At 41.7% G+C, this 27,279-nt stretch overlaps 1 protein-coding gene across 1 annotated transcript in view; it reads right to left on the minus strand.

Annotated features, from left to right (window-relative positions):
* Positions 1 to 26,993, minus strand: part of ADAMTS5 (ADAM metallopeptidase with thrombospondin type 1 motif 5) — a 41,773-nt gene extending 14,780 nt beyond the window's left edge. Inside the window, exons 1-2 of the mRNA XM_074151245.1 lie at positions 26,076 to 26,993; positions 14,551 to 14,683 (exon numbers count right to left, since the gene is read on the minus strand). Coding sequence (XP_074007346.1) covers positions 14,551 to 14,683; positions 26,076 to 26,993 — 1,051 coding nt within the window. The remainder of the gene's footprint in view (positions 1 to 14,550; positions 14,684 to 26,075) is intronic.
* Positions 26,994 to 27,279: the final 286 nt, after the last annotated feature.

Here is a 27,279-nt window from a genome sequence, read left to right on the forward strand (position 1 = left end):
GTGATATCTCTGCTTGAAGAGAAAAAAGCTGTGACAGTTTACACCATTGCATATAGCAAAGAAGTAATGCCATCAGCTGACATGTCATCCAACTGTGCTAACTGAAACCTGATGAAGACTAAAGTGAACTGTACTCCTTTGTATTAGTAAACAATTTAGTTCTGTTTTTCCTAATAATCTTCAGCAAGAAAGACTAATACTTCACTCTGTAAAGAAGTTCTGCAGCTGTCTAGAAAAGTGCTAAAATGTCTTTCTAAATGGACAAAAATGCTATTATTTATGGGGCAACTAAACAAACTATGTAAATTCTTAAAGTGCACTCTGCCCTGAAGTGCGAGTAGTTTCTACAATACACCAACAACCTGAGTAATGTTTTCAAATAGCCTCTTCCACGTAGACAGTCTTGTTTTGTGGGAGGGTGCTTTTTAGTATTCTTTTGGTTAGGGTTTTAGTTTTGCTGGTTTTGGGTTTGGTTTTTTTTAATGTATATGGTACTAGACATTTATACTCCAGAACACAAAATAATGGGCACACAAAGCAGCACATGGTGAAACTTGCAAAAATCCTTAATGTCCAGGGGAGTTCAGTCCAGTGCTAGATGAGTTCTTATAAGTGCAACAGCAACCTTTTCTGTAGATGAGTGATCCCCATCTTGTCTAGTCCTTGGGCAACAATAATCGGTTGCAGGCAACACACCTTGTTCCCTCCGTAAACATCAGATTTAAATTTAATTTCCATGCCCACACTGGATTATTTCACAGTCAATTTACTATCCAAGACGTAAAAGACTGAATGAGAACCAAAGCTGTAGAGAGCTCAAGCCTGAACTTAACACTCACAATCTTCAACCTAGGCCAGGAGATAATTAATCAGCCACCCAGGGCTGGACCAAGAGTGCTTCAGTGATAAGGACAAAGACTACCCATCAAAGCAACTGCACAGAAATAAACCTGATGCCCTCAAATTGCAGCTGAAGAGACTATTCTGCAATAACTAAAAGCCTTCTAGGCACCATCGTATGTTTTGGTATAAATGCTGTAAACTATCTGTCAGGTGACAGAAGTAGAATCATAGAATCATAGAATGGCTAGAGTTGGAAAGGACCTTAAAGATCATCTAGTTCCAACCCCCCTGCCATGGGCAGGGACACCTCTCACTAGAGCAGGTTGCTCAAAGCCCCATCCAGCCTGGCCTTGAACACTTCCAGGGATGGGTCATCCACAACTTCCCTGGGCAACCTGTTCCAGTGCCTCACCACCCTCACTGTAAAGAATTTCTTCCTTATATCTAATCTAAATCTCTTCTCTTCCAATTTAAAACCATTGCCCCTTGTCCTGTCACCACTCTTCCTGACAAAGAGTCCCTCTTCAGCTCTTCTGTAGGCTCCCTTCAGATATTGATAGGCTGTTATAAGGTCTCCCCGGAGCCTTCTCTTCTCCAGGCTGAACAACCCCAGCTCTCTCAGTCTGTCCTCATAGGAGAGGTGCTCCATCCCTCTGATCATCCTCGTGGCCCTCCGCTGGACCCGTTCCAACAGGTCCATGTCCTTTCTGTGTTGAGGACTCCAAAGCTGGACACAGTACTCCAGGAGGGGTCTCACGAGCGCAGAGTAGGGACACCGATGGCAGGATGTAGTCTAATAGCCATAGTCATGCACATGACAATTGTAATAACAATAATAATACCTACAATACAGGCTAGAAAAGAAAAAAAAAACAGCAATTTTTTACCCATATATAGACTTGCTTTATGTTGTTTTCATCAGCTTTGGGGGAGAAGCCAAGAGAAAAGAGATGGAGGCATCACTCACTGCTGAGCTCTGTCTGAGATTGGGGAAGTAGCTATCTGACCAGAAGTCTGTGTTAAGGCTGCAGGAGATCAGAAATCAAGCATGCTGGGTTCTTGACCTAAGGATGGAGCTACAGGAGAAGAGACAAGAGGACCTTGATCTATCACTTCTAGTTGTACCAGTGATGACTGAGAACAGTCAGTCTGTCTTCTACAGCTACTGAACCCCCACTGCAGGGGAGGTGGTATGGAGAATGAAGAGGACATTTCTCTTTTTTTCTCTCTTCCCCTGATGTGCACACATTTACCAACATAATTCCAATACAGCTACTGTTTGAATAAAAGGCCCAGTAGTATTATAAATGCTAGTAAAAATTTATTCAAGGAACCTGGGTTAACACTGATGAGAGTTAATACTCCTTTCCCTGTTACTATTGTTGGTAATTGCTATTGCAATGCTCTATCACAAGTATGTTGCTGCAGAAACATAATGAATCAAACTTTCATACTGAAGGCACGTCGAGTCAATGGTGTGATTTATATGCAAGATTTGGGCTTATTTTTTTTGTGATAGGTAAAACCACTTTCCTTTGGCAATACTTATTATATGGGCCAGATAATGCAATTTTTATTCTACACTGAGACACAACTGAGTATCAGTAGGTACACGTCAAGTTCCAATCTGATATAGCACTATATAAATACTTGCTCTGGAGAGATGACAACCTCTTTGTTTTATTTAAGCCAAATGCCAGTGTTGAGCAAAATAATTCACTAGTAAGATTATTATTTCGAACCAACGCATTTCTCTGACAGAGTAACCAGATAATCAGTGCATCACTTCTAACCTATAGAGCAAATTCCATGGAAGTGTCACAGGGTAAGCGTTTAATGAATCAGCAGCTACTGTGCCAAGGAGGATTAGCTCTGACTTTGCCAAAGTCCTAGACACTGACAATGAGCGTCTTCAGGAAAGGTAAAGATGATGTTATTTTTGGCTGCCATTCTATACAGTGTTATCGCTAAGCTCGTATTCCTGCTAATGCACTGAATGGCACCAGGTCACACCTCATGCCTGAGAACCGTGAGCAGAGCTGACAGGTTAATGAACCTCAACACATGCCTAGTAGCAATATAACTAGAACCGTTTTCTGCTGACATTAAATAACTCCTTGTAGCATGTTTCACCAGTGTTCTGCTAAGTTAAGCAAACATTTACTAGAGAGGGCTTTAGGCCTATCCTCAAGCTTTAGTTGACAGGTCCCTTGATATGCGGCACAGCTCCCCATTTAAATCAGGACGGCACACACTCTGCTTTGCAGAGCTGGTCAGAAGTTTCAGCCAGTTTCTCGTATTTTACTTGAATCTGTGTACTTGAATATGCATATACTACCAATCAATTACACAGAAGTATTTGCAAAAAATCAGCCCAGTGAGCAAGAAAACACCATGCTGGTTAGACCTAAGCCTCACTATAGCAATCTCCTCTGAGACAACTTGTATGCTTAAAGGTTGTAGGAAGAATGGTCTTATTTTTAATGTTCCGAGACTGCTCATAGTTGTAATGCTGCAAGAAATTACTTCACTGCAGCATGCTTGTGAAATAAGGTAATGAGGTTCTGTCAGTGAAAAAGGAGTTTCATTTCTAAGTCATTGGACTTGGTACTAATCAGCTCTGAGTGAATAACAAAAGATGGAGAATTGTTCTAAAAAGCCTGGCTGAATAACATCACATGGCACACAATGCACAGTCAGTGTAGGATAGGAATAATAGTTGGGTGCAAACTAGCAATTTGACAACTTTATTTTTCAAAGTGCTCAACATTTTATAGCACCATTCAGAACTACCCAAAACTCTGCGATATGAAGGATTCAGTCTTGTAGGGCAGAATTCAAGTTTCTTAACACCCTCCAATACCACCCTGCAGCAGTCCACCCATTTAAGATACAACTTTGCTCTCTATACGAATCCCTTTCTTGCATAACCGTACTTCACCTTTCCTAACTTTTTTCATCTTATGTGACAGACATCCCACATGAGCACGTGACAAAAGACTCAGATATGCCCAGGCCTCGTTAACAATGATGCTTCTGAATGTGCAACTTGGACATCTCTGAGTTTCTCTGCTACCTATGACATTCTTTTAATACAGTTTTTTGTACGCAAGTTCCTCCTTGCACCAACTTCATCATCTCTGGCTTTGGAAAGACCTCTTTGTCTTTCCTACATGTGTTTTTCAGCCCTGGCTCCTCCTGCAGTGCAATTTGTAAGCAACCTCAGCTTAGGCTGCCTACTGTCAAAGCAATGTGGTCATACCACATCAAACTATGGAAATCCTAGAGCCAAGCAATGTGAATGTCCCTGGAGCAGGCCAGGGAGTATATTGTGCTTTAGCTTGCTCCCGGCTTCCCTGCCTAAAGGTGGTGTAGTTTCCTTCCCTCTCTACTCTGAGATGTGCTGGCTCTGCAGAGAATGTAACTGCTGAACTGTGGACTGAAGTTGTTCTTCTTCCTTCCTTTTTCCTCCTTCTTATACACAAAAAAAAATAAAATCCTCCAGATATAAGAAAGCTTGCAGCCAAATTTCAAGTTCTTCACTTTGAGCAAAGAGACTGAAAATTTTTCCATAAAATTATTGCAAATTAGTATCCCTCTCCGAAATGGCTGGACAGTCTCTGTGGAGAATTTCAGAGTAAATAAATAAAATGAAATGCTTCTCAAGCAGCTACTCAGCACAGAACATTTCATCCCAAATGCTCTGGCAAAAGCACAGGAAACTGAAACAGGGTCATCTTCTGGAAAGTGTCAAGCTACTGGCTTCACCTTTAATTAGAGTACAGCGTAACTTCTATACTTTACAGTGATAAATGGGGTGAACTGAGGACATACCTCATTAACAGTGTCTACTTTGTCATATTAAATCAGACCATTGTTCTAATGCATGACAAGAACTAAGTCACTTACTTGGCAGACTTCAGCTTTTTGAGGAAAAGCTTCCCAAAGCAATTATGAATCTCTCTTGTTATTTTAAAATTTTTCAAAAATAAATTTAAAAAATCATGACAAGGAAAGAAGTAGTAAGTAGCGAATGATTTCCAAAATAAGTAATTCTGATTGTCTGTACTTGAGCTTCTAAATTAGCCATCAGTGACGTTAGTGAGGATAATAGCTGTTTATAGCATTAAATATATGGATTCTATCTCTCCATACCGATTTGCCACTTAATTTTGTATGCATACTTACAAACACTGTGAATGCCACTTTCAAATAATTTTATGGAACTACAGTTTCTAATTATCACAATCTAAATCCCTCACCATCCTATCTTTGCCTTTCAAGGCATTCTGACCAGTCTTAAAACAGATTTAAGGCATATGAAAAATGTCCAATGACTCTTAAAACTGGTTTTGCATTTCATTAAAAATAATCAAAATTCAAAATACTGCCTAGCTAGGGTATGCCTTTTTTAGCACAAAAGTGAGAACAAAGTACTTCTACACCTGCGCCCTTTGCATCCAAGAATTAAAGAAGGGACACTTCCCTTCCTACTTGAAAAGTCTCCCCCACCCCTTGCAGGCATGAACACGCTGATATTAAAATGTATTCCTCAGGACATTAGGGTGGTTTCAGGCATTTACTGGTGGGGTGCTTCCTTTCCTAAGAACCGAAGTGAAAAGGTTACAGGTAATCCTTCAACTGATCCTGTATGTAAGCATAATTCCAGAGGAAGCTTTGGGCAAAAGCGAAGACTTAAGGAACACGAACCTTATTAAAAAGGCTTTTAAAAACAATGCCAGTTTTAGCACCACACCATTTTGTACTACTATCAACTTCAAACTGGGCTATTGAAAAAAGAAAAAAAAAAAAAAAGCCTCCCAGCAGCTGCGTAAAATGATGACTGATAGAGAATGGGTTAGTAGATCATCTGATGTTTTCTACTTAATGAAGCATCTTACTGGTGTTGACAGTTCCCACTGAGTGAAAATGACATAATATAATTTTACCAGCAGGATGGTGTTTAGTTAAGTTATGCTGTAGGAATGCACAAAATGGTAAAAGAAACAGATGGCGAGGAGGCAGGGTTTACCCTCGTGCAAGTGAAGAGGAGCTAACCTTCTTGTAAATTGGTTCCTTCCCAAACAGTAAAAAGACCAACCACCTAAACGGACTGACAGCCTTTCCTCACAGCCTCCCTTCTCCCCTTGAGGTGATACTAAGTGTGACTACACCAGTAAACTGCTGAAAGCAACCTGCAGACTTTGGCCCCTCGTATATTCTGCAAGGGGCTCTCGGCACAGCTCAGTCTGTTTAGATCCTGAAGCAAGAAGTGAAGGAGTCAACAGCAGTCATCAGCCCCTGGATCCCAGCTCACCTGCACTGTCTGCATGCCTGAAAGTGGACCTTGTATTGCACAAGCTTCCCTACCCCAACAACTACTGAAGGCCAACACCCGTTACAGCCCAACAGGAAATAATACCCTCAATGGGTTCAAAAAGAATTCCTATACCTTGTAGGAACAGGGTGTGTATTCCTAATATAAGGTGGGAATTCTCCAAAACAATTACGACAAGTCAGCTAAAACTTATACCCTCTCCAAATATCAGGACACAAAGAGCCCTGTAGGCAAATCAGGAGCGCACCAGAGCTATGTCGGATGTGTGGTGAAGCACATTGCACTGCAGCTGTTTTTTTCCTAGGAGGGCTGGGAAGCAAAACCTGGCTTTTGCTAAAACACAAATCGTGGTGGCTCTTCTGGGGAAAAACCCAACAACCTTGTTTATGGACATACACAGATCTCTAGTACTTGAACTGAACAGCATGTCAAAGTACAGCTCTTGCACTGAATTTGACCGCAAGACACATGCAAAGTGACACAGCACGCTGAAAAAATGCTGCAGGCATTACAATTTGTTTTCTTAGAAAAGCTCAGCTCCGATGAAGCATGTGTTTTCCAGTGAGGTCATGCCTTTCACCTAATTTTCGGTGGGGATGACTGGGGTACAAAAGAAGGTCAAGTGATTTGCCCAAGGTTACCCAGTGAGTCACCGACTCTCACGGGATCAGGATTCAGGAAGCTCCTGGCTCAACATTCCTTGGTCTAATGACCAGCCAATACCTTCTGCACGAGCCTCTCATTCTCTTTTCTGCTAAACAAAGATTGCGTGCGGTAACTGTTTTAAAATAAAGCCATTTCTTTCTGCATGTACTGTTTTTCTAACTTGTGCAAATACTTGACTTCTTGTTAAGAACTGCATACTAATACCACTCAGAAATCCTCTTGAAATCATAGGAGTTTTGCATAAAAATGATGGACCTAAGCAATAACAATTAATAAAGTTGTGTTGTTTTTTTTTTACAGACCAGAAGTGTTTTGAATTACACAAGCTTACAAAAAACATGGATAGAATATAAAACTGGCTATTCCTCTTTCTTCATACTTGAACTTTCCTTCCCATTTTCTTTTCTTTGACTGTTATCCATCACTGATGAAAGAAAAAAGAAAAAAAAAATCACTTTCTCCTTTAAATCTCCAGCCCAGAGGCAGTTTTTAATATTTCTGGCTTAAAAGAATTCTTCAGACTGAATGAAACAATAGTCTGAAGTGCAGCTTCTTTTCAGGAGCAGACATAAAAAAAAGCCACAATCAGACATTCATACACCAGTCCTGCAGACTTTACACAAAACAAACTTCTGCTGAAATGGCTTGTTATAACAGACTTCTGTGGGAGATCACAGATACAACACCCCCATCAGACAGACAATTTGCAAGCAAGATTCTGTCCAGGCAATGCAGATGAGGCAATCAGAAACCACTATGTCCACACAGACGCAAATAATCATTAAAAAGATGTGGTCTCGCAGATCCATGCTACCTCTGCTATGCTAATTAATGGGGCATGTAGAAGATAATTTTAATGAAAAAGTGGGAGATGGTGACACCCATTTCACATCTGTCCAACTCAGAGTAACTCACAAAGAATATAATTCATGGTAGCTGATGGGAAATGAATGAACTCTGGGAGAGTAAATAGTGCAAGAATGTAAAAATTGCATTGCCTGCTGCCTGTTTATGGGGTAATTCTGCCTTCCTCTCTCTACCAGAAGTACTTTCCACACAAAAACCATGTGATCATATCAGTAGTATTTACCTGCCAAGGAGGAAAGTAATCCCTACTTTCCCCTGCAATCTGGAAGACTGGGGATTCAGGCACACACAACTGAAGCAGACTTCTTTTATAATCATAGAATCATTTCGGTTGGAAAAGACTCTTAAGATCATTGAGTCCAACCGTAAACCTAACACTGCCAAATCCACCACTAAACCATGTCCCTAAAAGAGTTTTTCATAATGATTGTTCCAAAACATCAGGCAAAACACAGTTTCATTCTCAATTCCCTTATGGTTGCCGAGATACTAATATTTCTGTCTATATATTTGGCTTTAAGTTATGATGATTCAGGATCCATAGCAGCTTTTGAAAGCATAGCACTTGTTTAATCTAATTCTTCATGAGGTTACACATACACAAAGATCAGCACAACTCCAGAAAACCTCTGAAAACTCAGGCAATGTTAGTGCTGTGTCTGAGTTGCTTCCTCGAGTCTCTGGTTAAGAACTTGGCCTTCCATCTCCTCCCCGCTCTGTCCGAATCACTTCACGGATGTTAAGAAGGCAAAGATCCCCAGTCTACTCAGACTTGAAAGTACGTGGCAGACAAAGAAGCTCAAGTATATTCAGAACGTAAGGATTCAATTTTTCTACATCATATCAATTTCCCCCTTCAATCTCTCCACTTTTCCATACAAACTATGTCAGTTTCTCTAAAAAAGATTTGGTTTAAACACCATATGTGCTGCAGGTGGAACAATTATGTAAGTTCATACAAATATTGTTGGGCAAGTCAAGAATTTTTACCCAGCAACCTTCAGTAGAGCTGATGGGGTTTTTCTGAAGCATCAGTTAAATCTTCTGCCCCACTCTTCATTCACCTCTTGTAAAGGCTTAGCTTTGGCTGCCCATCTTTCCTCCTAACCAAAGGGGATACGTTCATGAGAGCTTAATTCAACAGCTTTTGCAAGCAGAGGTTTAGATAGAACTTTGAAAAAGGTTCAAAGAGAAGGAATCAAGCAATTTTCCTGATGTATGTCATCAGAGAAAACTTGGATGAGGGTACTCTCTTTCTCTTCTTTGTTGTTTTAAGAAAGCAAATCTACCTAATTATGATTACCTGGATATTTGCCTAAACTTTGTCTGTCATGAAGGAAACATAATACGAAAGTCAGACAACCTTCACCTTTTTTTCATGCGCCTATGAGATTCTGTGCCCTTGGCAACGTATCCTCCTTGAAATGAAAGGCTACAAAAGATTTGTACCTGTCAGGTCTGAAGCTTGTCTTTATCTGCTTTATCTTGACAGCCTTGAAATCAAAGGGCTACGTGTTCAGCAGTGGAATAGAGAAGATGACTGTATTTAGTTACTTTTGAGTGTATACAAAATGAGTACATGTGGGAAAATATGGAAAGGGAGTATTTTTTTGACTGTTCTATGGACACCAAAAACAAGACTACCATTTAAATACCATACACATTGTTCTTGGTTTCATTTTTTTCTGAAGAAGGGTCAGAATTTGTTTGCTATAAAGGTTACATAGATTAGACATGGTTGACATGGCCCTTTTTCTAGAGAGGCCTGCAACTCAAATACAGACTCAGGCCCTGAATAAATACTTTCAATCTACTCAGAAATCAGCAAAATGGTGTTTTGATGTATTTCAGTGAACCACCTGAGTAGGGATTCTAGGAGATACCTCACTTCTAAAACAGCTTCTTTCCAAAAAAATTCCGCTCTCTAATAAAGCACTACACTTTGCTGACAGCACTCGTGGTATTTTTACCCTCAGCGGTGGCAGATGCCACAGAATGACAGCATGCTGAAAAAGATTTGGTATTAAACATGTTATTTTCTAGTTTTACTTTCTGTACAGATCCTTGATTTTAGGTGTTACTCAGTATAGCTGTGGAGGAATTTGTGATAACTTCACCTAACCATAGAAAATGAGGCTGAGAAGAGACCTTGAAAAGCCATCTTGTGCATCCCTCCGCCCTAGGGTAGGATCAGCGTCCCCCAAGCCACAGCTGTTTTAGCCAGCCGGCTCCTGTGAACCTCCAGTAACCGAGATTTCACAGCCTCCCCAAGCAATTCATTCCTGCCTTTAACTGTCCTTCTGGTTAGATGATTTTGGCTAATGCTTAAAGTGAATCTCCCTTGCTGCAATTTAAGGCCATTACCCCTTGTGCTGTCCCAGGTGGACACAGAGAATGATTTATTACGTAAATTTTCGCAATGATTTTTTTAATATATTTGAAGATTGCTTTTATGCCTCCCCTTTGGCCTACCCTTCTCTAAAGTCACATGTAAAAGATAAAAGAAAACTAATGAACAGAGGTTTAATTAGTTCCATGTAGCAATTTTAAAGCTATATTCTAAAAATAAAATACTTGGAAAGAACATCAGTAAACCATTTCACTCAGGAGGATAGAAGGAGTAATGGCATGCCAGCATGGTTGCATAACAGAGAAATAAGAACTTTGCAAAAGTTCAAACGAACATTATCACTGAGCAAAAAGGCAGCGTTTTCTCTGTATCTCCTCTTACAAAAAAAAAAAAGAAAAAGAAAAAGAAAAAAGATTGATGGGATACATGTAACCCATGTAACCCACTGAACTAAGCTGGAGCTTTGCCTGCTTAGACTGCAGGAAGGATGCTTTTGTATTTAAGGACTAGATCAAAACTCAAGAGACAAGTTTAATGTTTGGCTTTCCTTGAGACTTCCTTTGTGATTTTGGGAAATTACCTGTTGATAAAATGAGCAGTAGCTCCACTTATTTTCTCTTGAACTCTTCTCATTTTGTTTTAGTTGAAAACAAACTCTTTAGGATGGTGGGCTGGCTGTGCTGAAGCATGTGGGACTCCAGCACAGGAGAAGCCAAAGACAGCAGAAACTTCTGAATGTGACTGCATCACAAAATGCAACACCAGGCTACTAAACAAGGAATTGTGAAGTATTAGATATATCCCAATGCAAGAGATGTTAAAGGTAACTTCACATTGATTGACTGTGTCTATTAGTGATGTTGGATCATGCTTATCTTCATAGGATGGCTTGTAATTCAGCACTGTAAAAGCAACAAATCTCCAACCCAAAAGTCCAGAGTGAGAATCTAGTTATTTTTGTTTAATGATGATTATTTTAATAAGGAATATATGGGGAAACAATATAGTGCTGACTTCTGAAAAATATTAAGTAAATGTTGAGATTATGAGCAAAGCATTTAATGCTTTTCTTCAGATGTCTCTGTAAAGCAGGGAAGGGCATGAAATAAGGAAACTTATTTTTTTTAATGGAGAATAGGCTGATGATAACAAAGGCTTGGAGAATGTCTACACACTTTGCCTAAGACAGCTCAGATATCCCTGCAAAGCTATGGAGGAATAGCTGAAGGAGTTGCTGAAAGTCAAAAAAGACATCCATATGCTACAACATGGAGCTGAACTGATGATTTCAGGCAAGAATCCAGAAGACTATTTTTGCAACAGCAAAGCTACTGCTGTCCAAACTGATAGCAGCATGTCCCCCACTAGAAAATAACCATATATGGATTTACCATTAGTGGCTGGATGTCTTGACAGGCTATGATTTAAAAATAATGTTTATGCTATTAGCACTGCTTCCCGTTATTCTGAGGAGAAACTGGATTATCATGTTCAAAGTTACAAGGTCTCCTATTTTTTGCTGCATTATCCTCATCTTCTGCATTTGATACTGGACACAAATTATTCCTGTTTTTCACACGTATAAGTAGGACAAGATTCAGGTCCTACCTTTATATATATATATATATCTTTATATATGGATCTCCATCTCTTATTGCCAACTAATCAGTTGTACTAAGAATTTCGTTGCATCTATTTTTTTTTCTGTGCTCTTGTTTACAGCTCTTTGGAGATTTTGCCTGTTATTGCTGCTTATTCATACTCTCCCCCTCAAAAAAACCTGGCCAAAATCCATCTATTTTACCTGAAATAAAAAAATAAACATCTAACACATAATGTGGTAGACACCCTGGCAACAGAAGCAGCAGGCTTTGTTCTTCAGCGGGCTGCTTTTTGGCTTCCTATGCACATAACCAACCTGAGCCCCTGGGCTGTTCATCGTCCTGTTTGGTTGAGCTGCAGTTCCATTTACTTTGGTTACCTTCCAGAGAAAGAATATGATCCTCACAAATGCTCTTGGATCCTTCAGACAGGAAACAAGAGCATTCAGATCCCCTTGAAGTCAAAGCGAGGACACACAGCCATTCTCCGGATCAAGTCCACGTTAATGATGCTGCATCTGCTGGACGTGCACATGCAGCAGGGTTATTAAAAAAACTGCAGACAGTGACTCTGATTCACTTAGCAGCTCACCGCGCTCTTCCTACTGACAGAAAGGAACATCTTTGACTTAGAGCCCTTAGCATCCCCTCTGTCTTGCAGAGATGTGCTATGCTGGCAGGTGAACTCCACTGAATCACTAAGCTGCTATAAAATTAAAGCTACACCCTACCCACAGGACAGGGGGAACTTTAAGACTTCTGAACTGTAGGAAGAAATCTGGTCTCCAAATAAAATAAAGCAAGGTTTTCCCCAAAGTGCTTAACTAAAGGGTATCCATGCCACACTTTTATTTTTCATCCTTTTTTGACCTTTAATTTAATGTAAGTACTCAAGCAATTTTAGCTGTGTTTTCTTCTCAACTTCTCCCACTTTAGGCCACACACACAAAGATCATTCTGTGACTTGACACCCCTCCGTTCTTAAAATCTTATGGTGAGGAGAAAAAAAATGGGATGTTATTTTAAACAACCGCAGACTACAGGTTTTTTTGTCCATTAGGGTACTTATTTATCTGTTTCAATTCATGCCTTTTTTACATTGAAAATTATAGCTTTTACAGATTCCTGTAAACTTCTAGGTATGAAGATGGCTCTTTTTCAAAAACGTGCTTCTAGATCACCAAAAATAATTCACTTGCGTTTACATTTTCTTTGTGTGGAATTCAAGGTACTAATATTTGTATTTACTGCTCATCCCTTTCTGCATTGATCTATGTTCTTTCCTTTTTAATTTACCTAAACGTGTTTATTGCTGATTAAATGGTAGCAGAGATGCACTACCTGCCTCTTCACACATCAGACATATCAACACTGGCATTCCAAAAAGGTTCCTCATCCAACCCCACCAACACCCACTAACCTTCAGCACTTCTGGATGCAAGACAATACAAGCAGTCCCTAAAGCAGACTGGCCTTTGGGTGATAGGCTAAGTTTGCCAATCTTTGCCCCACTTGTAGACTGGGATGGGTCGTTAGCTCATTACGGGTCATTAGCTTCACACCATCCAGGTTTAACGCCACTAAACTCATCTGATGTGAAGTGGGATTTCATGTATTGCTGTACTTATCTATAAATGCTCGGAATTAGTGATTCCAGAGGGCTTTTTCTTTCAATACTAAACCATCTTGTTTAATAAAATAAAATTTGGGGACTTGTTCTGCCACATTTTATGTTTTCACGCAACACATGATCCTTCTCCAGCCACTACTGATTTCATTTCTTTGAGGCACTGTAAGAGCAGTAGGGTTAGGTTCACTAACTGTTGAAGGGTCAGGTCACTGACATTCTAGCTGCTTTTTCATACTTGGTGACCTCCGGTTGCTGAGCCAGGTATATATAAGGCACACAACTCTTGGGCTCTACCTGCTAGCTACTTGAAAATTGAACTACTGCAATGATACTCCCAAAGCAAACTTTACTTTGGTTTGGCATGAGGTACAAGGCAATTCAGAAATTGGCTCTCTCTGAAAATTCTCCTTTCCTTGTTATTTCCTTCCAAGAATGTTTTAAAAAAAAAAAGAAAAAAGAAAAAAGTCCTCCACTTTCAAATTGCTGTGCGCTCACTGAAGCGAATAGCCCTCACACCGAATGTATTTCCAGTGAACACAGCTCACAAAACATTAGTAAATTCAAAATAATCAAGATGGCAAGCAGTGTCTCCCAAGGAATATATCATGACAGACATAATGTCCCAGAGCATGAACTTTCTTCCTACGTTAAACTGCTGTTCACTGAGGTGGAGACTGAAACAGTTAAACAGGTTTTTTTAACCGAACATTTATCACCTAAATACTATTTCACCTATTTCAGGATTCACATTAGGACCTTATTTTACCATAAAGGTGGAATTTCCATACACTTAGAAAAAGATTAGAATTCTGTTGGTTTTTTTTCCCCAAAAGCCTTCTCTGCAGGTAATACACTGTCCCCAGAAAAAGTTTCATAACAGTAGAGCATGCAAGTAGTTCAAAAAGGTGAGTTATTCTTCCAAAGTTTATGCACTAAATGCAAGTGAATTACAATAGATGGCCTTTCTCAGGAGGGACACGTATTGACATCTTCAGACAGTAGCAGCAGCCTTTGAATTTTCACTTCAACTACTGCTTAGAAACGACACTGTCAGAAAGGAAACACCTACTGTGCGCCTTCACTTGCCTTCTGATCCCTTATTAGTTAACCCTGAAGTGCATATATATACAGCCTTAATCCCCAAGTGAGTATCTGGACCAGGGGAAATCTGGAATTAATTGCAAAGTATTTTGGTTACTAATGCAGCTGTTACAAGTGTTTGATTTGGCAAGGGAACAGAAAAGGCACTGCATACCAATTTCGTGAGCCACTGTAAAAGCTGCATGGAGGCCGTCATCTTCAATCACTGCACAGCTGCGCTCAGGAGAGCATATGGTCCCAACGTCTGCCATTCCCAGAGTATCACATGAATGATGCCCACATAAATCCTGCCCAGGAAGGAAAAAAAAAAAAAAAAATCATTAAATTTTTACACCCACAGGTAAAAACAGGTTAGTCACCAGCCCTTTGCAAACAGCAGAACCCAGATAAAAACATCAATATATGCTTCCATCTAAAGATGTCAGTGCAGTTTAAAAGCATGATGACCCAATCCCATCTCAGGTAAACAGTCAATGAAAATAGTTTCATTTACTTTAACAGGATTTGGATACTTTCTGTAATTAATTATTCTTGGTTTGTATTTCTGCAACGCATACAGAAGCACAAACTTGCATTGAGTTAAGTACTCAAAATACATGCTGTAAAAGCATTTCTTCATTGACAATAAAAACAGAATAAGGTGAACCAAAATACAGAGAGAAAGCTTCCTTAAACCACAGATCACCTTTCTTTTCAAAAGGCAAGCCTTACACTTCCACTTCAAGGAATGAGATTATTATATATTAAACCTCATGTCACACCTGTCAAGCAGTATTATGATTAATAATGTATTACCCAATATACCAAGTATTTAAGCAATTCTCAAAGGCTGCTTAAAGAGTCAGTGACATGACAGCGCACAAACCCCCTTGATTCCTAGTCTTACTAGTGCAACAACTTGATCACATGCTTCCTACTTGTAGATATGGGGTGTCTCCAAAAACTATACAGCTAGCATCATTCCAGGATGCTAGTGACAATGATAATGATGAAGGCAGCTTTGGTCAGACATACAGTGTTTTAACTGTCAGTAATAACTTTTTAGTGCTTCTACTGAAGCAGATGGAAGAATACAAGCCTGAATGTACATATATATGCTTTTTTGTTTAAGAAGGAAAAACAGGTACCATGACATTTGGAACACTCCTAGACATTTCACTGTGGTTGAATGAAAATGTCACTTTCAAGACATGACAGTATTACCAAATGTTATTATCAAAATGATCAAAGAGTACCTTTTTCCCTTCATTTTTAAGACTCTCTTCTTCCCTTGAGATCTTTTATAATGACTTTCTTTCATGAAGCCTTTCATAATTAATCCATCTGAATAACAGAGATCCTGTATGACACTCTAGGTCAACAACATTCACTGATTATGAGTTTCAAAATTAGGCAAACCTGAAAATGCACAGGATTCAAATCCCACTGAAGTCAAAGAAAAACACACTGAGTTCACAGATACTATGACAGAGCACCTCTTTACAAAAAAGAAAAAAAAAGAGTAAATTTTTTTCCCCTCCCAAGTTGAAATTAAGAATTTTTCAAGCTAAAATTACATAGCAAGATTACATATATGGACCAAGAATTCAGGATCAGTTATTCTGGTTTCCAGGTGTCTGGGAACTCTTTTTGCTAAGTGCACTCTTGGTGCTACTTAATGTCAAGATTTCAGTGTTGCAGTACCAATGCACAAAACAGTCTCACGAAAAAAGAGAAGGAATAAAGTTCAAAAAGTATTTCAATTCCCAAATTTTCACAGGTATTATCCATGTTTTAAGAAGAACTTCCACTCTGTAGCAATGCAGATAATATGCAGCGATTTTCTGTCTAACCCCACGGGCTCCCACCCTTGACATGCAGATTTTGCTTCTGGCCCTGCATGGGTTATGGGAAGGTACAGAAGAAGGACACCCAGTTTCAAGTACTTTAAAAGGAATGTCATTTTTTTTCCAGTTTTATTTGGGCAAATAAACTTATAATTTGCAGAATCTCTGGACCAATGCTGGAAGAGGCTCTGAGTGAGATCACATTACTATAGCATCTATCATCTGGGGCATATTCAACAAGGAAGATGCAATCCTTAAACTCCTGTTACTTTTGCTTAGGTCCATTTAGCCTTTTATGTATCACTTCTGAACCTGGCCCTTTCAGTCTAAGGACATGTTTTACACAGAGCACGTTCTATGTAAACATAACTGTAAGTGGTTTACCTACAGCAGCATGAGTAACAAAACCCAGAAAAAACCTATGCGCATAGTACCAATAGAAATATCTTTTCATGGTGATATAATCAGCCTAAATAAATGACTGTAAGCTGTATAGGAAGTAAGATACTTTTATACTAGTGCAATTTGAACTGAATCCACACAAGTAGTTGAATTGAAATTCTTACACAAGTACCAAAAAGCACGTCAATCAGACAGAAAGCAGCTTACTGGAACACGTCTAAATTACACTCAGGTTGATAGTGCCAAGGATAGTATAAAACACATTAATTAATTCAGGCTTTGTCTCTGCATGCAGATTTTGTGTCATTTGGTCTTTTCTTGTATTTGGGTGTCATTATTACGTAGATACTTACATCAGCACTACTCCCAGTACAGGCACAATTATATTAGCCCCCAGATGTCTTATGTCAGTGCTTGATTTATTTCCATTTGCAAATAAAAAGAAACTATGCCAGTGATATGGTATGAAGCCATACCAGCATATGCAACCAGACCTCACAATGGTTCTCCAGATCTGATGATACAAGTGTAATTAAAAGAATACAATCTTTCTAAGCAGGCAATTTCACAAACTAAGAAAGAGTTACTTTTTATGGGATGTGTGGAGTTTGAAAAATTATGACAGGTATGTTAACCGTAAGCAGCCCTTTTGACTCTTGGCTGGTTAGTAATCCTAACCTCAACATTTCCAAAGCCATGCACAGGATTGCATTATGCCACCTTCATTAGACATTAAAAACAAAACAAAACAAAACAAAAAAACTATGTACATATACAAGCACTAAAGGACATACCAAAGCTTGGTTACTTTTGATATGTTACTGACATTTTACCACACTGCATGCCCGGGTTTTCTTAAGAACTCCAGTCACTTCATCAAACCACTGTTCCTCCATTTCCATCATTTCCCAGAGAGTATGACACGTGTCCACACATCTCAACATCCCGCTAGCAAGTTTCAGGGCAGTGCTCATCTCTTTAACAGTTGTCTAGACAAAACAAAACAAGCTTTACACTTTCTTTATGAAATACCTTAATTTTGGGTCAGATAAAATGCATTTCTTGAAGGGCCGTGTTAGTTAAAGGTTGCTCCCAGGAAATCCCACAACAGAAGATAAGTGATTCTGAAAATTGCTTATCTGTAAAATTACCTAGCTCCTCCAGCACGCCAGGGACAGCTGGAAAACAGCCGTCCCTGGGGTGTTGGAGGAGCTAGGTAATTTTACAGCACACCCAGATGGTGGTGAGACCAACGATCCCCATAAAGGAGAAGAGAGGAGAGCAACCGCCCTGTGGTCAGAAAGCGGTGGACAGTGACAGAGCAAAGCTCCATCCCCTTCAGCTGACAGAGTGACCACATCTGTGCTGCCTCCCTGGCAAGACAATGTGGCCTGGACAGCCCTGCAGCCGCCTCCCGAACCCCAGCTGGGCAGCAGCAGAGGAGGCTTGTAAAGGGTCTTGGAAATATTTTCTGGCCTTAGCTTCTTTGAGGGATGTCTACTGGTTGCCCACCTGCTGCTCGAGCAGGGCACGCATCGGCTATGCTTTGAATAGAGAGCATGTGCTGAGCCCTCTGGATTTTGCTGCAGACTTCAGTCAGCGACTGCACGAGAATGCATTTTTTTAAGCTAATGCTGACATTATCAATAATCACTTGGGCAGATTACTGAAGACTCAGCTCCATCATGTTCTCAACTGTTATTCTCGCTTATTCTCTATTTCTCTTGCCTCTGCATGAGTTGAACTTTAATATATTTCTATTCATAGCATCACATAGTACATAATGGACACATAATTGAAGCCTATAAAGTGGCATCTCTGCGACAAACATTCTGAGAATCAGGTCAACTCACCATTCCCTACCTATGTGGTCTCTTCCAACAGCACGATTTCGAGTGACATTATTGAGAGGCACACCTGGTTACACTTCCACTGATTTAAATCTTTACGGCAAAATTTCTTTTGACTTATATCTCCTGTAGCTGTACTGGCCATGGATTATTTTTTACCAGCATCAATAGCCAATTTTTAGTTTTCTTGGGCAGTCTTGGAAAGCAGTCTCAGACTTTTATGAAATAAAGATACTGGGAGTACATTAAAAGTTTTTATTTCCCTTGAAAACGTTTTTTTTTTGTTAAAAGCAGGCCCAGATGTAATGATGCAATCTAAAAAGTCTGTGTGGGTCTCCTCAACTTTTCATACTCCAGCTAAAGCACTAAGAAAGCGGGAACTCACATGATACTTAAAATTAGTTTCCAATGATTATTTCGCTCTGGTGTGTGGCTTCTATTTAAAAAGTTAATCACATACTCAGACCTGTCTACTCATTTAATTGTCTCCAAACAGCAGCAGAAGCTTTGAAGAATAAGTGTTTCTTGATATTTCTAAAGAAGGAATCCAGAGTCTGGCCCTTAATCTGCATTACAGTAGTTTCAAAATAAAAGAACGACTAGGAGATTCATTTGCTACCCAAGAGGTAATAGATGTTAGGACTTAAGCTTTGGCAAAGGAATGACTTAGGAAAAGTGAGCTGTACATCATAAGACTAGTAGTTAATTAGACAGCTCATTAAAGGCCAAGTTTTCTTGGCATTTGTAAGTACATCAAGAGCAGCTGGCTGTTTGCCATGTATACGTGGCATTGTTGTGAATGAAGATAACTGTCGTGGCTCCCCGCTGGAGCAGTTAATTTATTTTACCTGAAGTTCTTTGATTTGTGCAGTAGGCTTAAAAACAAGAATAAACTGTTTAGTGAAACCTGATATTAGGCCAGAGCCCGTGGACTTGATCCAAAACAGGATTTAAGCACCAACGCGGACAATTTGGTGGAATGCAAGGGCAGAAGAACAAAACTGGTTCACGTGTCCTCTGGTCTTTGAGTTATCTACCCTTCACAGGGCTTGCAGTTTGTGACCTTATAGGCCACAAAGTGCCACACTTTTACAGTCCTGAGCAGCTTAGCACTTAGCTTATACTACAGCTTGATTGGGGTTGCGATGCTTAACGTTTCTCAGTCTTTTCCCCTGAAGGAACCCAAGCCTACAGATGTTCTCAGATCAGATATATGAGAAACCAACAGGATTAGGTTTCCTATTGGGCACAGCTGCACATAATCTTCTTTTAAAGTGCAGCTAACAGCTTTTACATCTCTGTGTGTTCATTCGCTTGCTTTTCTGGTTTCTTTACAACGTCTCATCAGTCAAAGCCTTTGCCCAATAAGGTGATCCAGCTTCGAATTCCTTTGAGGAATGAGGATACTTAGAAGTGTGTTTCTTGGGACAGTGTTCTTCGGGCTACACTAGACTACGGTCTACAGCGCAGTTCTGCACATGTCCCTGCACGTAGGGAGTTGTGGCTCCTCCTGTTGCAGCCCACGCGCCAAAGGCTGCCCTCGCCCTGACTGCAGTTAGCGCTTAGGGCGCTCGGCGAAGGGACCTCATTTTTGGTCCCTGTCCCTCAGCCTGCTTCTGTATTTTACACAGAACAGTCCTTTGGTAAATTACAGAAACAGTCTTCTCTCCGTGCTTTGGGAACACAGGCTGCCTTGCTCTAAGCGGTGGGCTCCAGTCAGCGGCTTCAGGTCACGATTTCTCTCCTTCTCACCATATGAATCTTAAATTACTTGCTAAACAGTGACATAGCTTTGGTCAGAGGGGTGGAAAGCTTCCTTAACACCTGGAACAGCTTACAACCTACCGGTTAAGGACCTCTCCTGGGAGGTGGGCAATACAGACCTAAAATCCCTCAAGCAGAGGAAGGAATTAAATACGACTTTCTGACTTCCTGCAGCAGCATTCCCACCGCAGGCCTGTAAAGGGAGGGCAGGGTCAGGCGGTATTTGGGACCCACGCATCCACCCTCCCACGCGCCCCTCTGCAAAGAGGGTGGAAGTTTATTAATGTCACAGCAAGGCAGAAGGGAACATGCGGAGGAAAGTCAGGTTCACGCAAGTAGAAAGTATTACGGGTATCACCCAAAGAGCACATTACGTCTGGAAGTCAAAAGGAGCACAGGACCTAAGAAAAAAAGACCACTAAAGCTACTGAAAATAAGGGCTAACTGGTGAACAAAGTAATTAGGGAATCATCTATTTTACCCCTCAATCGATACTGTGACATTTAAAAAGAGAGCCTTTACAAGCCAAAAAGGTGGAAGGCTGCCCTGGAGGAAGGCTGCTGTGAAAAGTCCTCTTCCTGAGACAGTGGTGGGTCTCGCTCATGGGGGTGTCCAGGTTAGGGTACCAGAAAGAGGGAGGGTCTGGCTATCGCTGTCAAGCGAGAAAGGACTCCTGTTAGACTCACTGAGATACTGCTCCCATGACTGTATTTTGAGAGGAAAGATTGAAGCCTGGTTACCTTTTGAAGAAAAAAGGAGTGGAGATACCTGCCTTAACAGAAAAAAAAAAAAAAAAAAATCACATCTCCTCCAGTAGCTTAACTTAAAAATTTAGGTCATCTTCCTTTCAGGTTAATATGCTAAATTGCAGACCAAGTTTTGGGCATTTAAATCTCAAATGTACAGTGCTGTCTTTCTAAATTCTAGATAAGGTGAAATTCAGGAAAAACCAACGCATGCATGATGTCCTGTTGGGCTAACTTTAGCACATGCATGCTACATTTGCTGGCTTCAGAAACTACCTCATCACCAGACTGGTTATTTAGGCATATTCTTACTTTGCCCTTGCATGGGACGGGGATCCTAGGCACCTGTCATCCCAGGACATTCTGCAATAAAGTATTATAAAACAGAGCCTAAACTTGATTAAGTTTTTACACTCTGAATGTACGGATTAACAAAACTACTTTTTTTTCCTAAAGTATATGAAGAAAATGCAGCAGCATTATGTAAACCGCAGATTATTTAAAAATACTGACAAAATGCACTGAAAGCTTTTGGACTCTGCATGGGGAGGGGAAGGGCAAACCAAGTTTCAGTTACAAAACTGGTGACTGGTGAACAAGGAAAAATGCGCGATTTAGCTTGCCTAACCCATCATTCCTCTGTGGGGAAACTCCACACCATCTCTAGATCAGTGTGAATCACGCTACAAATTATGTCTCAGTTTATTTTCCCCAGGGATATTATCTAAATGTATTAGATTTGCAACAAAATTAGTGAAACCACTATGAAACTGGTAGGCACATCACATTAGAACTTCTTTAGAATAATAATAATAAACATCAGTAAATTATATTCTATTCACCATTGGTACAGTGACCTGCTTTATTAATATGGGATAATAATTGTGGGAAGATGATAAAATAGAAAAGAAAAAAAGAACTAAAGCCAAGGAAAGCATGTGCTCCATGCAATGAAATTATCATTTATAGAGCCGAGATAATCCAAAGTTTGCTGTTGAAATTTAACAGCACTGTCAGATTGACAGTTAAACTAAATCACAGGCACAAGATCCATATAATTACTGTGTAGAAAAAGGCAGGACAGCAGCCTTTGGCTCTAGCATGAACTTTTTGATAGAGCCAGGCATGATGGTACTATCATGGATGATGCTAACAAGCACTTAGGAAAGTATTTTTTCTTGCTCTTGCCGCCTGTATCTACTGTGAGAAGTATCTATTTTAATTTTCACATGATTCAGAATTGAGGGGAAAGGAGAGGAAGAGAACTGGATTTAGTCCAAATGCATTCAATAGTTCACAGGAAACTTAACTAAGAGTCACTAATGAAACAGATTGGATGAATTCTAGAGGACAATTGCAGAGCAGGCTAGACCTTGGAAAAGAACAGTCTGAGTTTAAGTGCAGCTTGCAAGTCACCTCTAATACATTCTTCTACTGTGACATATAATCTGGCAAGTATTTTCTTGCACCCATAAAAACCTGAAGACTGAAGATAACCCACTTCCAGCTTCCGAGAACTGTCCACAATAAAAAAAGCCTGAAACGGACTACATTCTAAATTTGCTGTTGACTTCACTACCACTGAGAACAAAGTGAGTTACTCTCCAGGAGAAGAGGGCTTTACAATATCTTCCTCCTCCCCACCCCACAGCCGCTTCTCTACTGCTGCACAGGGCAAAGGACTCACCTGGCCACCAGACAACTGAATACTTGCATCACCCTATTCTGTGGAGGATGCTCTGAAGATGCATGTGGCCCAAAAATTTACAGCTGCTGTCAAGGACTCAACCACAAAGTAGTCAAACAGCAGGGAACCCATTTATTCTCTAAGGTTGTTAAGGCCAAACTGCCTTAGTGAGGATTTATTAAAAAATTATCATCGTTTGGTACTGACAAACCAGACCCCTGTCAGGCTTGATACTGGCCATCATGGGTCAAAACAACAGATTGAGACCACTGGGAAAATATACTTCTCCTTATTAGATTTGGGAAATTTAAATAACCACAGGAGAACCCCATTATGTTTCTGCAATATTTAGTGACAGATAATTTCTGTGCCCATTGAGGGTTTTCACAATCTTTTACGCAGGTGATAATAATGTCCAGACACGTTGCTGTAGTTTTCCTCGCAGTTACAGGGTAAATGGATTCACTGCAGCTAATGCACAGTTACAGGGTTCTTGCCACCACTTACAAGCAACACGCAGCCTTAAAATAGTTTTAAGACCAGTAGTCTGTGAGCTGAACCCATGTTCATATTTATTTACTATTTACTGTGCTCTGCAGCATAATTGCTTTAAAGCCTTTATCAAAGTAACTATAACCAAAAGTGGGTGAATGTTTTAATCCAGAATCAGTAAATCTCCTCCTAAAAATCTTTTTGCATGGGAAGTACTCCCTAGTATGAATGATGATGTTAATAATTTGAACCACTAGTACTGATATTATAATAAGGGAGAGCTGCTAGCACACTCATAGTCGATGTATGGTTATTAATTTATCTCTAAACAAGTAATGACAACAGAAGAGGAGGAAGCAATAGTGCTGAATTATGACAGAATTCTTCCTTTATAAGGAACTCTAGTAAAGCTACTATCTTTTCAGAAAGCTTCTTTTGGTGTCAAAAATAACATCTAAGTAAATGTCATTTCAGAAGGAAGATAATTATTATATTAGAGACTTGTATGGCGACAGGCACGCATAATTTAGTTTCTAACTACACATAAACAGTTACATACAGCTGAGGACATGCATTCAGCTGACAAATGATTTGCAAATATTATTCTGTTGACGCAGAGACACAAAGTTCAAGGTGGCCTCAGTTAGTAAACAAAGACGGAAAATGTACCTCACACATTTACTCCATGCCTAAAAAACAAGCCATTTAGAAGAAGACATCTGGATGTTCAAAAATTAGCATTACGGTATTCGGAGCCCATCAAAACATGCAGCCATGGTTTGGCGTCCAGTAGCTAAGCAACGTACTTCATACATTCAAAACATAGTTGTAAAAGTTGGATCCTCCTGCCAATTGCTGCCACTCTCATTGAAAAGCTAAACTGGAAAAAATCTCTCTTTAGTTCAAAGTGGGGCTATTTTCTCCGGGAAACATCTCTACTGTTTTTTCATCCTTTAACCCTTGTTGTGTTTACATTCCAAGAGGAGCAAATAGATTCATGTTGACATTTCAAGCGTAAGCATATAAAAATTGTGTGGACTCGCACATACTCCCTGCAAAGAACATCATGAACACATGTAGCAAGAAACTACAGCCCTGTTCTCATTGGATACTGAAATGTAATGCCAAACAATCTGCATGTGCACACAGCAAATCATTAAAGCAGATTAAGTTATACTCAGTTGCACTGAGGAGCTAATCCCACAGCTAAACGTGTTCAAATGTAAACCAAGAAAACGGAAGTCCGTGCTTTTTTCTTGCAAAGCCTTTACATCCCTAAGTAACAACGCAAGCAGTATTTGCATCTTAAGAGTGGAAGGAGACCACGCGAACTGTGACATTTTGTTTAGTTTAGGTACTACTTACATCCAAAAGAAGTAACTCTATGCATGGAAGACGCATTGCTCGGGAGTCTTTGAAAGTGGATTACTGATTAGCAGCATCCATGCAGAGAATTACAGATAAGCATCTCTAAAGCAAGTGCACTTTAAACTCACATCCAATCTCAATCCAAATTAACTTAATAATTGACTTTACGATTCACAGTCTGCCACCCTGAGAGTTTCTGAATTGTAATAAATCCCAGGGAAATAAATGGGAATAGTGGCAGAGAAAAAACACTTTAGTGAAAAGTGATGGATTCTGGCCCAGGCTTAATTAATAAGCCACTAGAAAGGATGTTTATAGCAAAAAGCAAGAGCATTCTGACCCAGCCTAGGTAGCCTGCTTTCATTCAGATTATAATGATAAAAAGAAAAAAAAGGAAAGCTTGCTTCAAACTGCTAAAAAAGGCTCCAGCTGTACAAGTGATGCCTGACTGACACAGAACCTAATGTTTCAACTATTTACAGCTTTAAAAGCAAGCCAGGCACTTTTTTTCCCCCTTCTGGAGCAACTCCTTCCACAAACCATCCAAAGCATCCTTTTTGGCAGGCTCCTATGATGTAGAAAAGCAGGCGAACTCAAACGAACGGAAAGTCATGCAGTTATTTTTTTCGTACTTGGGGAAGGGAAAAAAAGAAAACACCAAACCCAAACCGCTGAAGGGATATTCTTACAGAACAACCTCATTGCATAAACTCGGCCACATGTCTACTAGAGCAATGTCCCTTAACGACCTCTGGCAATGCAATTAACTAACAACCGGGTAGGAAGCAAGGCGCAGCTCTGCATGGGTAAGACTGGCCAGATCCGACCCACAGTTGATCACTTGAGGAACGGGAAGGAGATTGCATCCCCCTCCAGCAGCCTGACTCCCTCAACTTCTGCAGCTCTGTTTACCTGCGGTTTGCATTTACGTCCTACCCTTGAACCACAAGCGCTGCCGGCTCCCAGTGTGGCGGAGCTGTTCTTGCTGGAAATAGCATCTCAATGCACTCAACACGGAAGCTGCGTGGACTTTTAAGGTGTTCTCCACCGTTTTTTCCCTAACAGGTTGGTTTAGGGACTAATTTAGACTAGTGAGCGCTATCAGCCCTTTGCCTGCACCACCTCCCTGCAGAGAGAGTGGCCACGTGTGAAACATCTCACTGGGAAAGATGAGGCATCATCTCATCTGGGTTCCCCCAGTCAGGCACATTACCACCTCTCCGCCCTGGCAGGCATCCCAGCACCGAACTGGCAGGAATGACTGCGTCCCATGGTGGGGGTGACCTTGCAGGGGAGGGGGTGCACGCACACATACATGATTTGTTGGGTTTTCAGCTCTTCTTCCATCCCCAGCCGCTGTGTGCGTGGCTGCCGGTCCCTGCAGCGCAGCGCAACCCGAAGGAAAGGATGAAAGGGTGAGCAAAGAGGTGACCACCAGGCAAAGCAGGGCAGTGTGGCTGGAGGGTGGCCACGTCGCAGCCTGGTCACCCCACCACACATCGCTGGAGGGCAAACAAGCCGCCGTCGGTCGGGGTGATGCCTACCTCGCGGGTGAAGAGGATGGCGGCATCGTAGTGCTCGTCATGGTCGTCGTCAAGGCGGTTGTGCTGGTGCTGCCACTTGCAGAAGTTCTTGAGGGTGGTGGCGGCGTTCCTGTTGACCTCCAGCCCTTTCTCCTTCTCCCCCAGGGCCACCACCTTCACCACGGCCAGCCGGACGTGGTTCTCCAGGCTGGCGTGGGCGTAGAGCCGGGAGGCGATGGAGGCCAAGGTGAGCAGGTAGTGCTGCAGCCCCTTCCCGTACTTGCGGACCATGGAGGCGTCGGCCACCAGCAGCAGCTCCACCTGCCGGGCCCGGGAGACGGAGCGACGCCGCCGCCGACGCCGCCGGCCGTCCCCCGCCGCCGCCGGCCCGGGCGGGTCGCGGGTCTCGCAGCTGGTGCGGGCCGGCACCGTCTGGAAGCTGAAGCCGTCCCTGCGGAAGAGGTGGGGGGAGCGGGCCGGCCCCTCTCCGTAGATCCGCGGGTCGGCCGCCTCCCCGCCGCGCCGCGCCGGCCGGAGGGTGTAGCGGGAGCGGCCGACGGCGAAGAAGCCGTCGAGGCCGCCGCAGAGGTTGAAGACGGCCAGGGAGCGGGGGTTGCCGTCCACCCTGCCGCGGTAGTAGCAGCGCGGCGGCCCCCCGGCCGCCGGCCCCGCCGCCTCGTCCCGCTCCAGGTCGAGGAGGAAGCGCTGGCCCCCGGCGTAGAGGACGTAGCCCGCCTTGCCGCCCCCCGCGTAGGTCGGGTCGAGGCGCCGCACGACGCCGCTGGCCCCGGGGGGAGGGCCGGGACGGGGACGGGGTGGCGGCGGTGGGGCGGCGGCGGCGGGGGGCGGCGGGGCTCCGTCGTCGGCAGGTGCCGGCGTCTGGGCCAGAGCGAGGTGGAGCTGGGCGGCCAGCAGCAGGGAGAGCAGCGTCGGGAGCATGCCTGCCTCGCCGTCAGGAGCGGGCACGGCGGTGGCGGTAATTAATAGTAGTAGTAATAATGATAATAATAAGAGTGGGGGAGAGGGGTGGTGGAAAGAGGCGGTCGGCGGAGTGCAGCGAGGGAGTTAAGAGAAGGGAAGGAGGGGGGGGAAATGAGGAGTAAAAAAAAAAAAAAAAAAAAAAGAAAAAAAAAAAAGAAAAAAAAGAAAGTTCTCCCTCCCAAACTCGAGTCAAGTGTGAGTGGGAGAGAAAAAAATGTCAACAAAAGCCGCTCGCGTGTGAACT

The sequence above is a fragment of the Numenius arquata genome, chromosome 1 (assembly GCF_964106895.1).
Source record: "Numenius arquata chromosome 1, bNumArq3.hap1.1, whole genome shotgun sequence".
Classification (NCBI taxonomy): Eukaryota; Metazoa; Chordata; class Aves; order Charadriiformes; family Scolopacidae; genus Numenius; species Numenius arquata.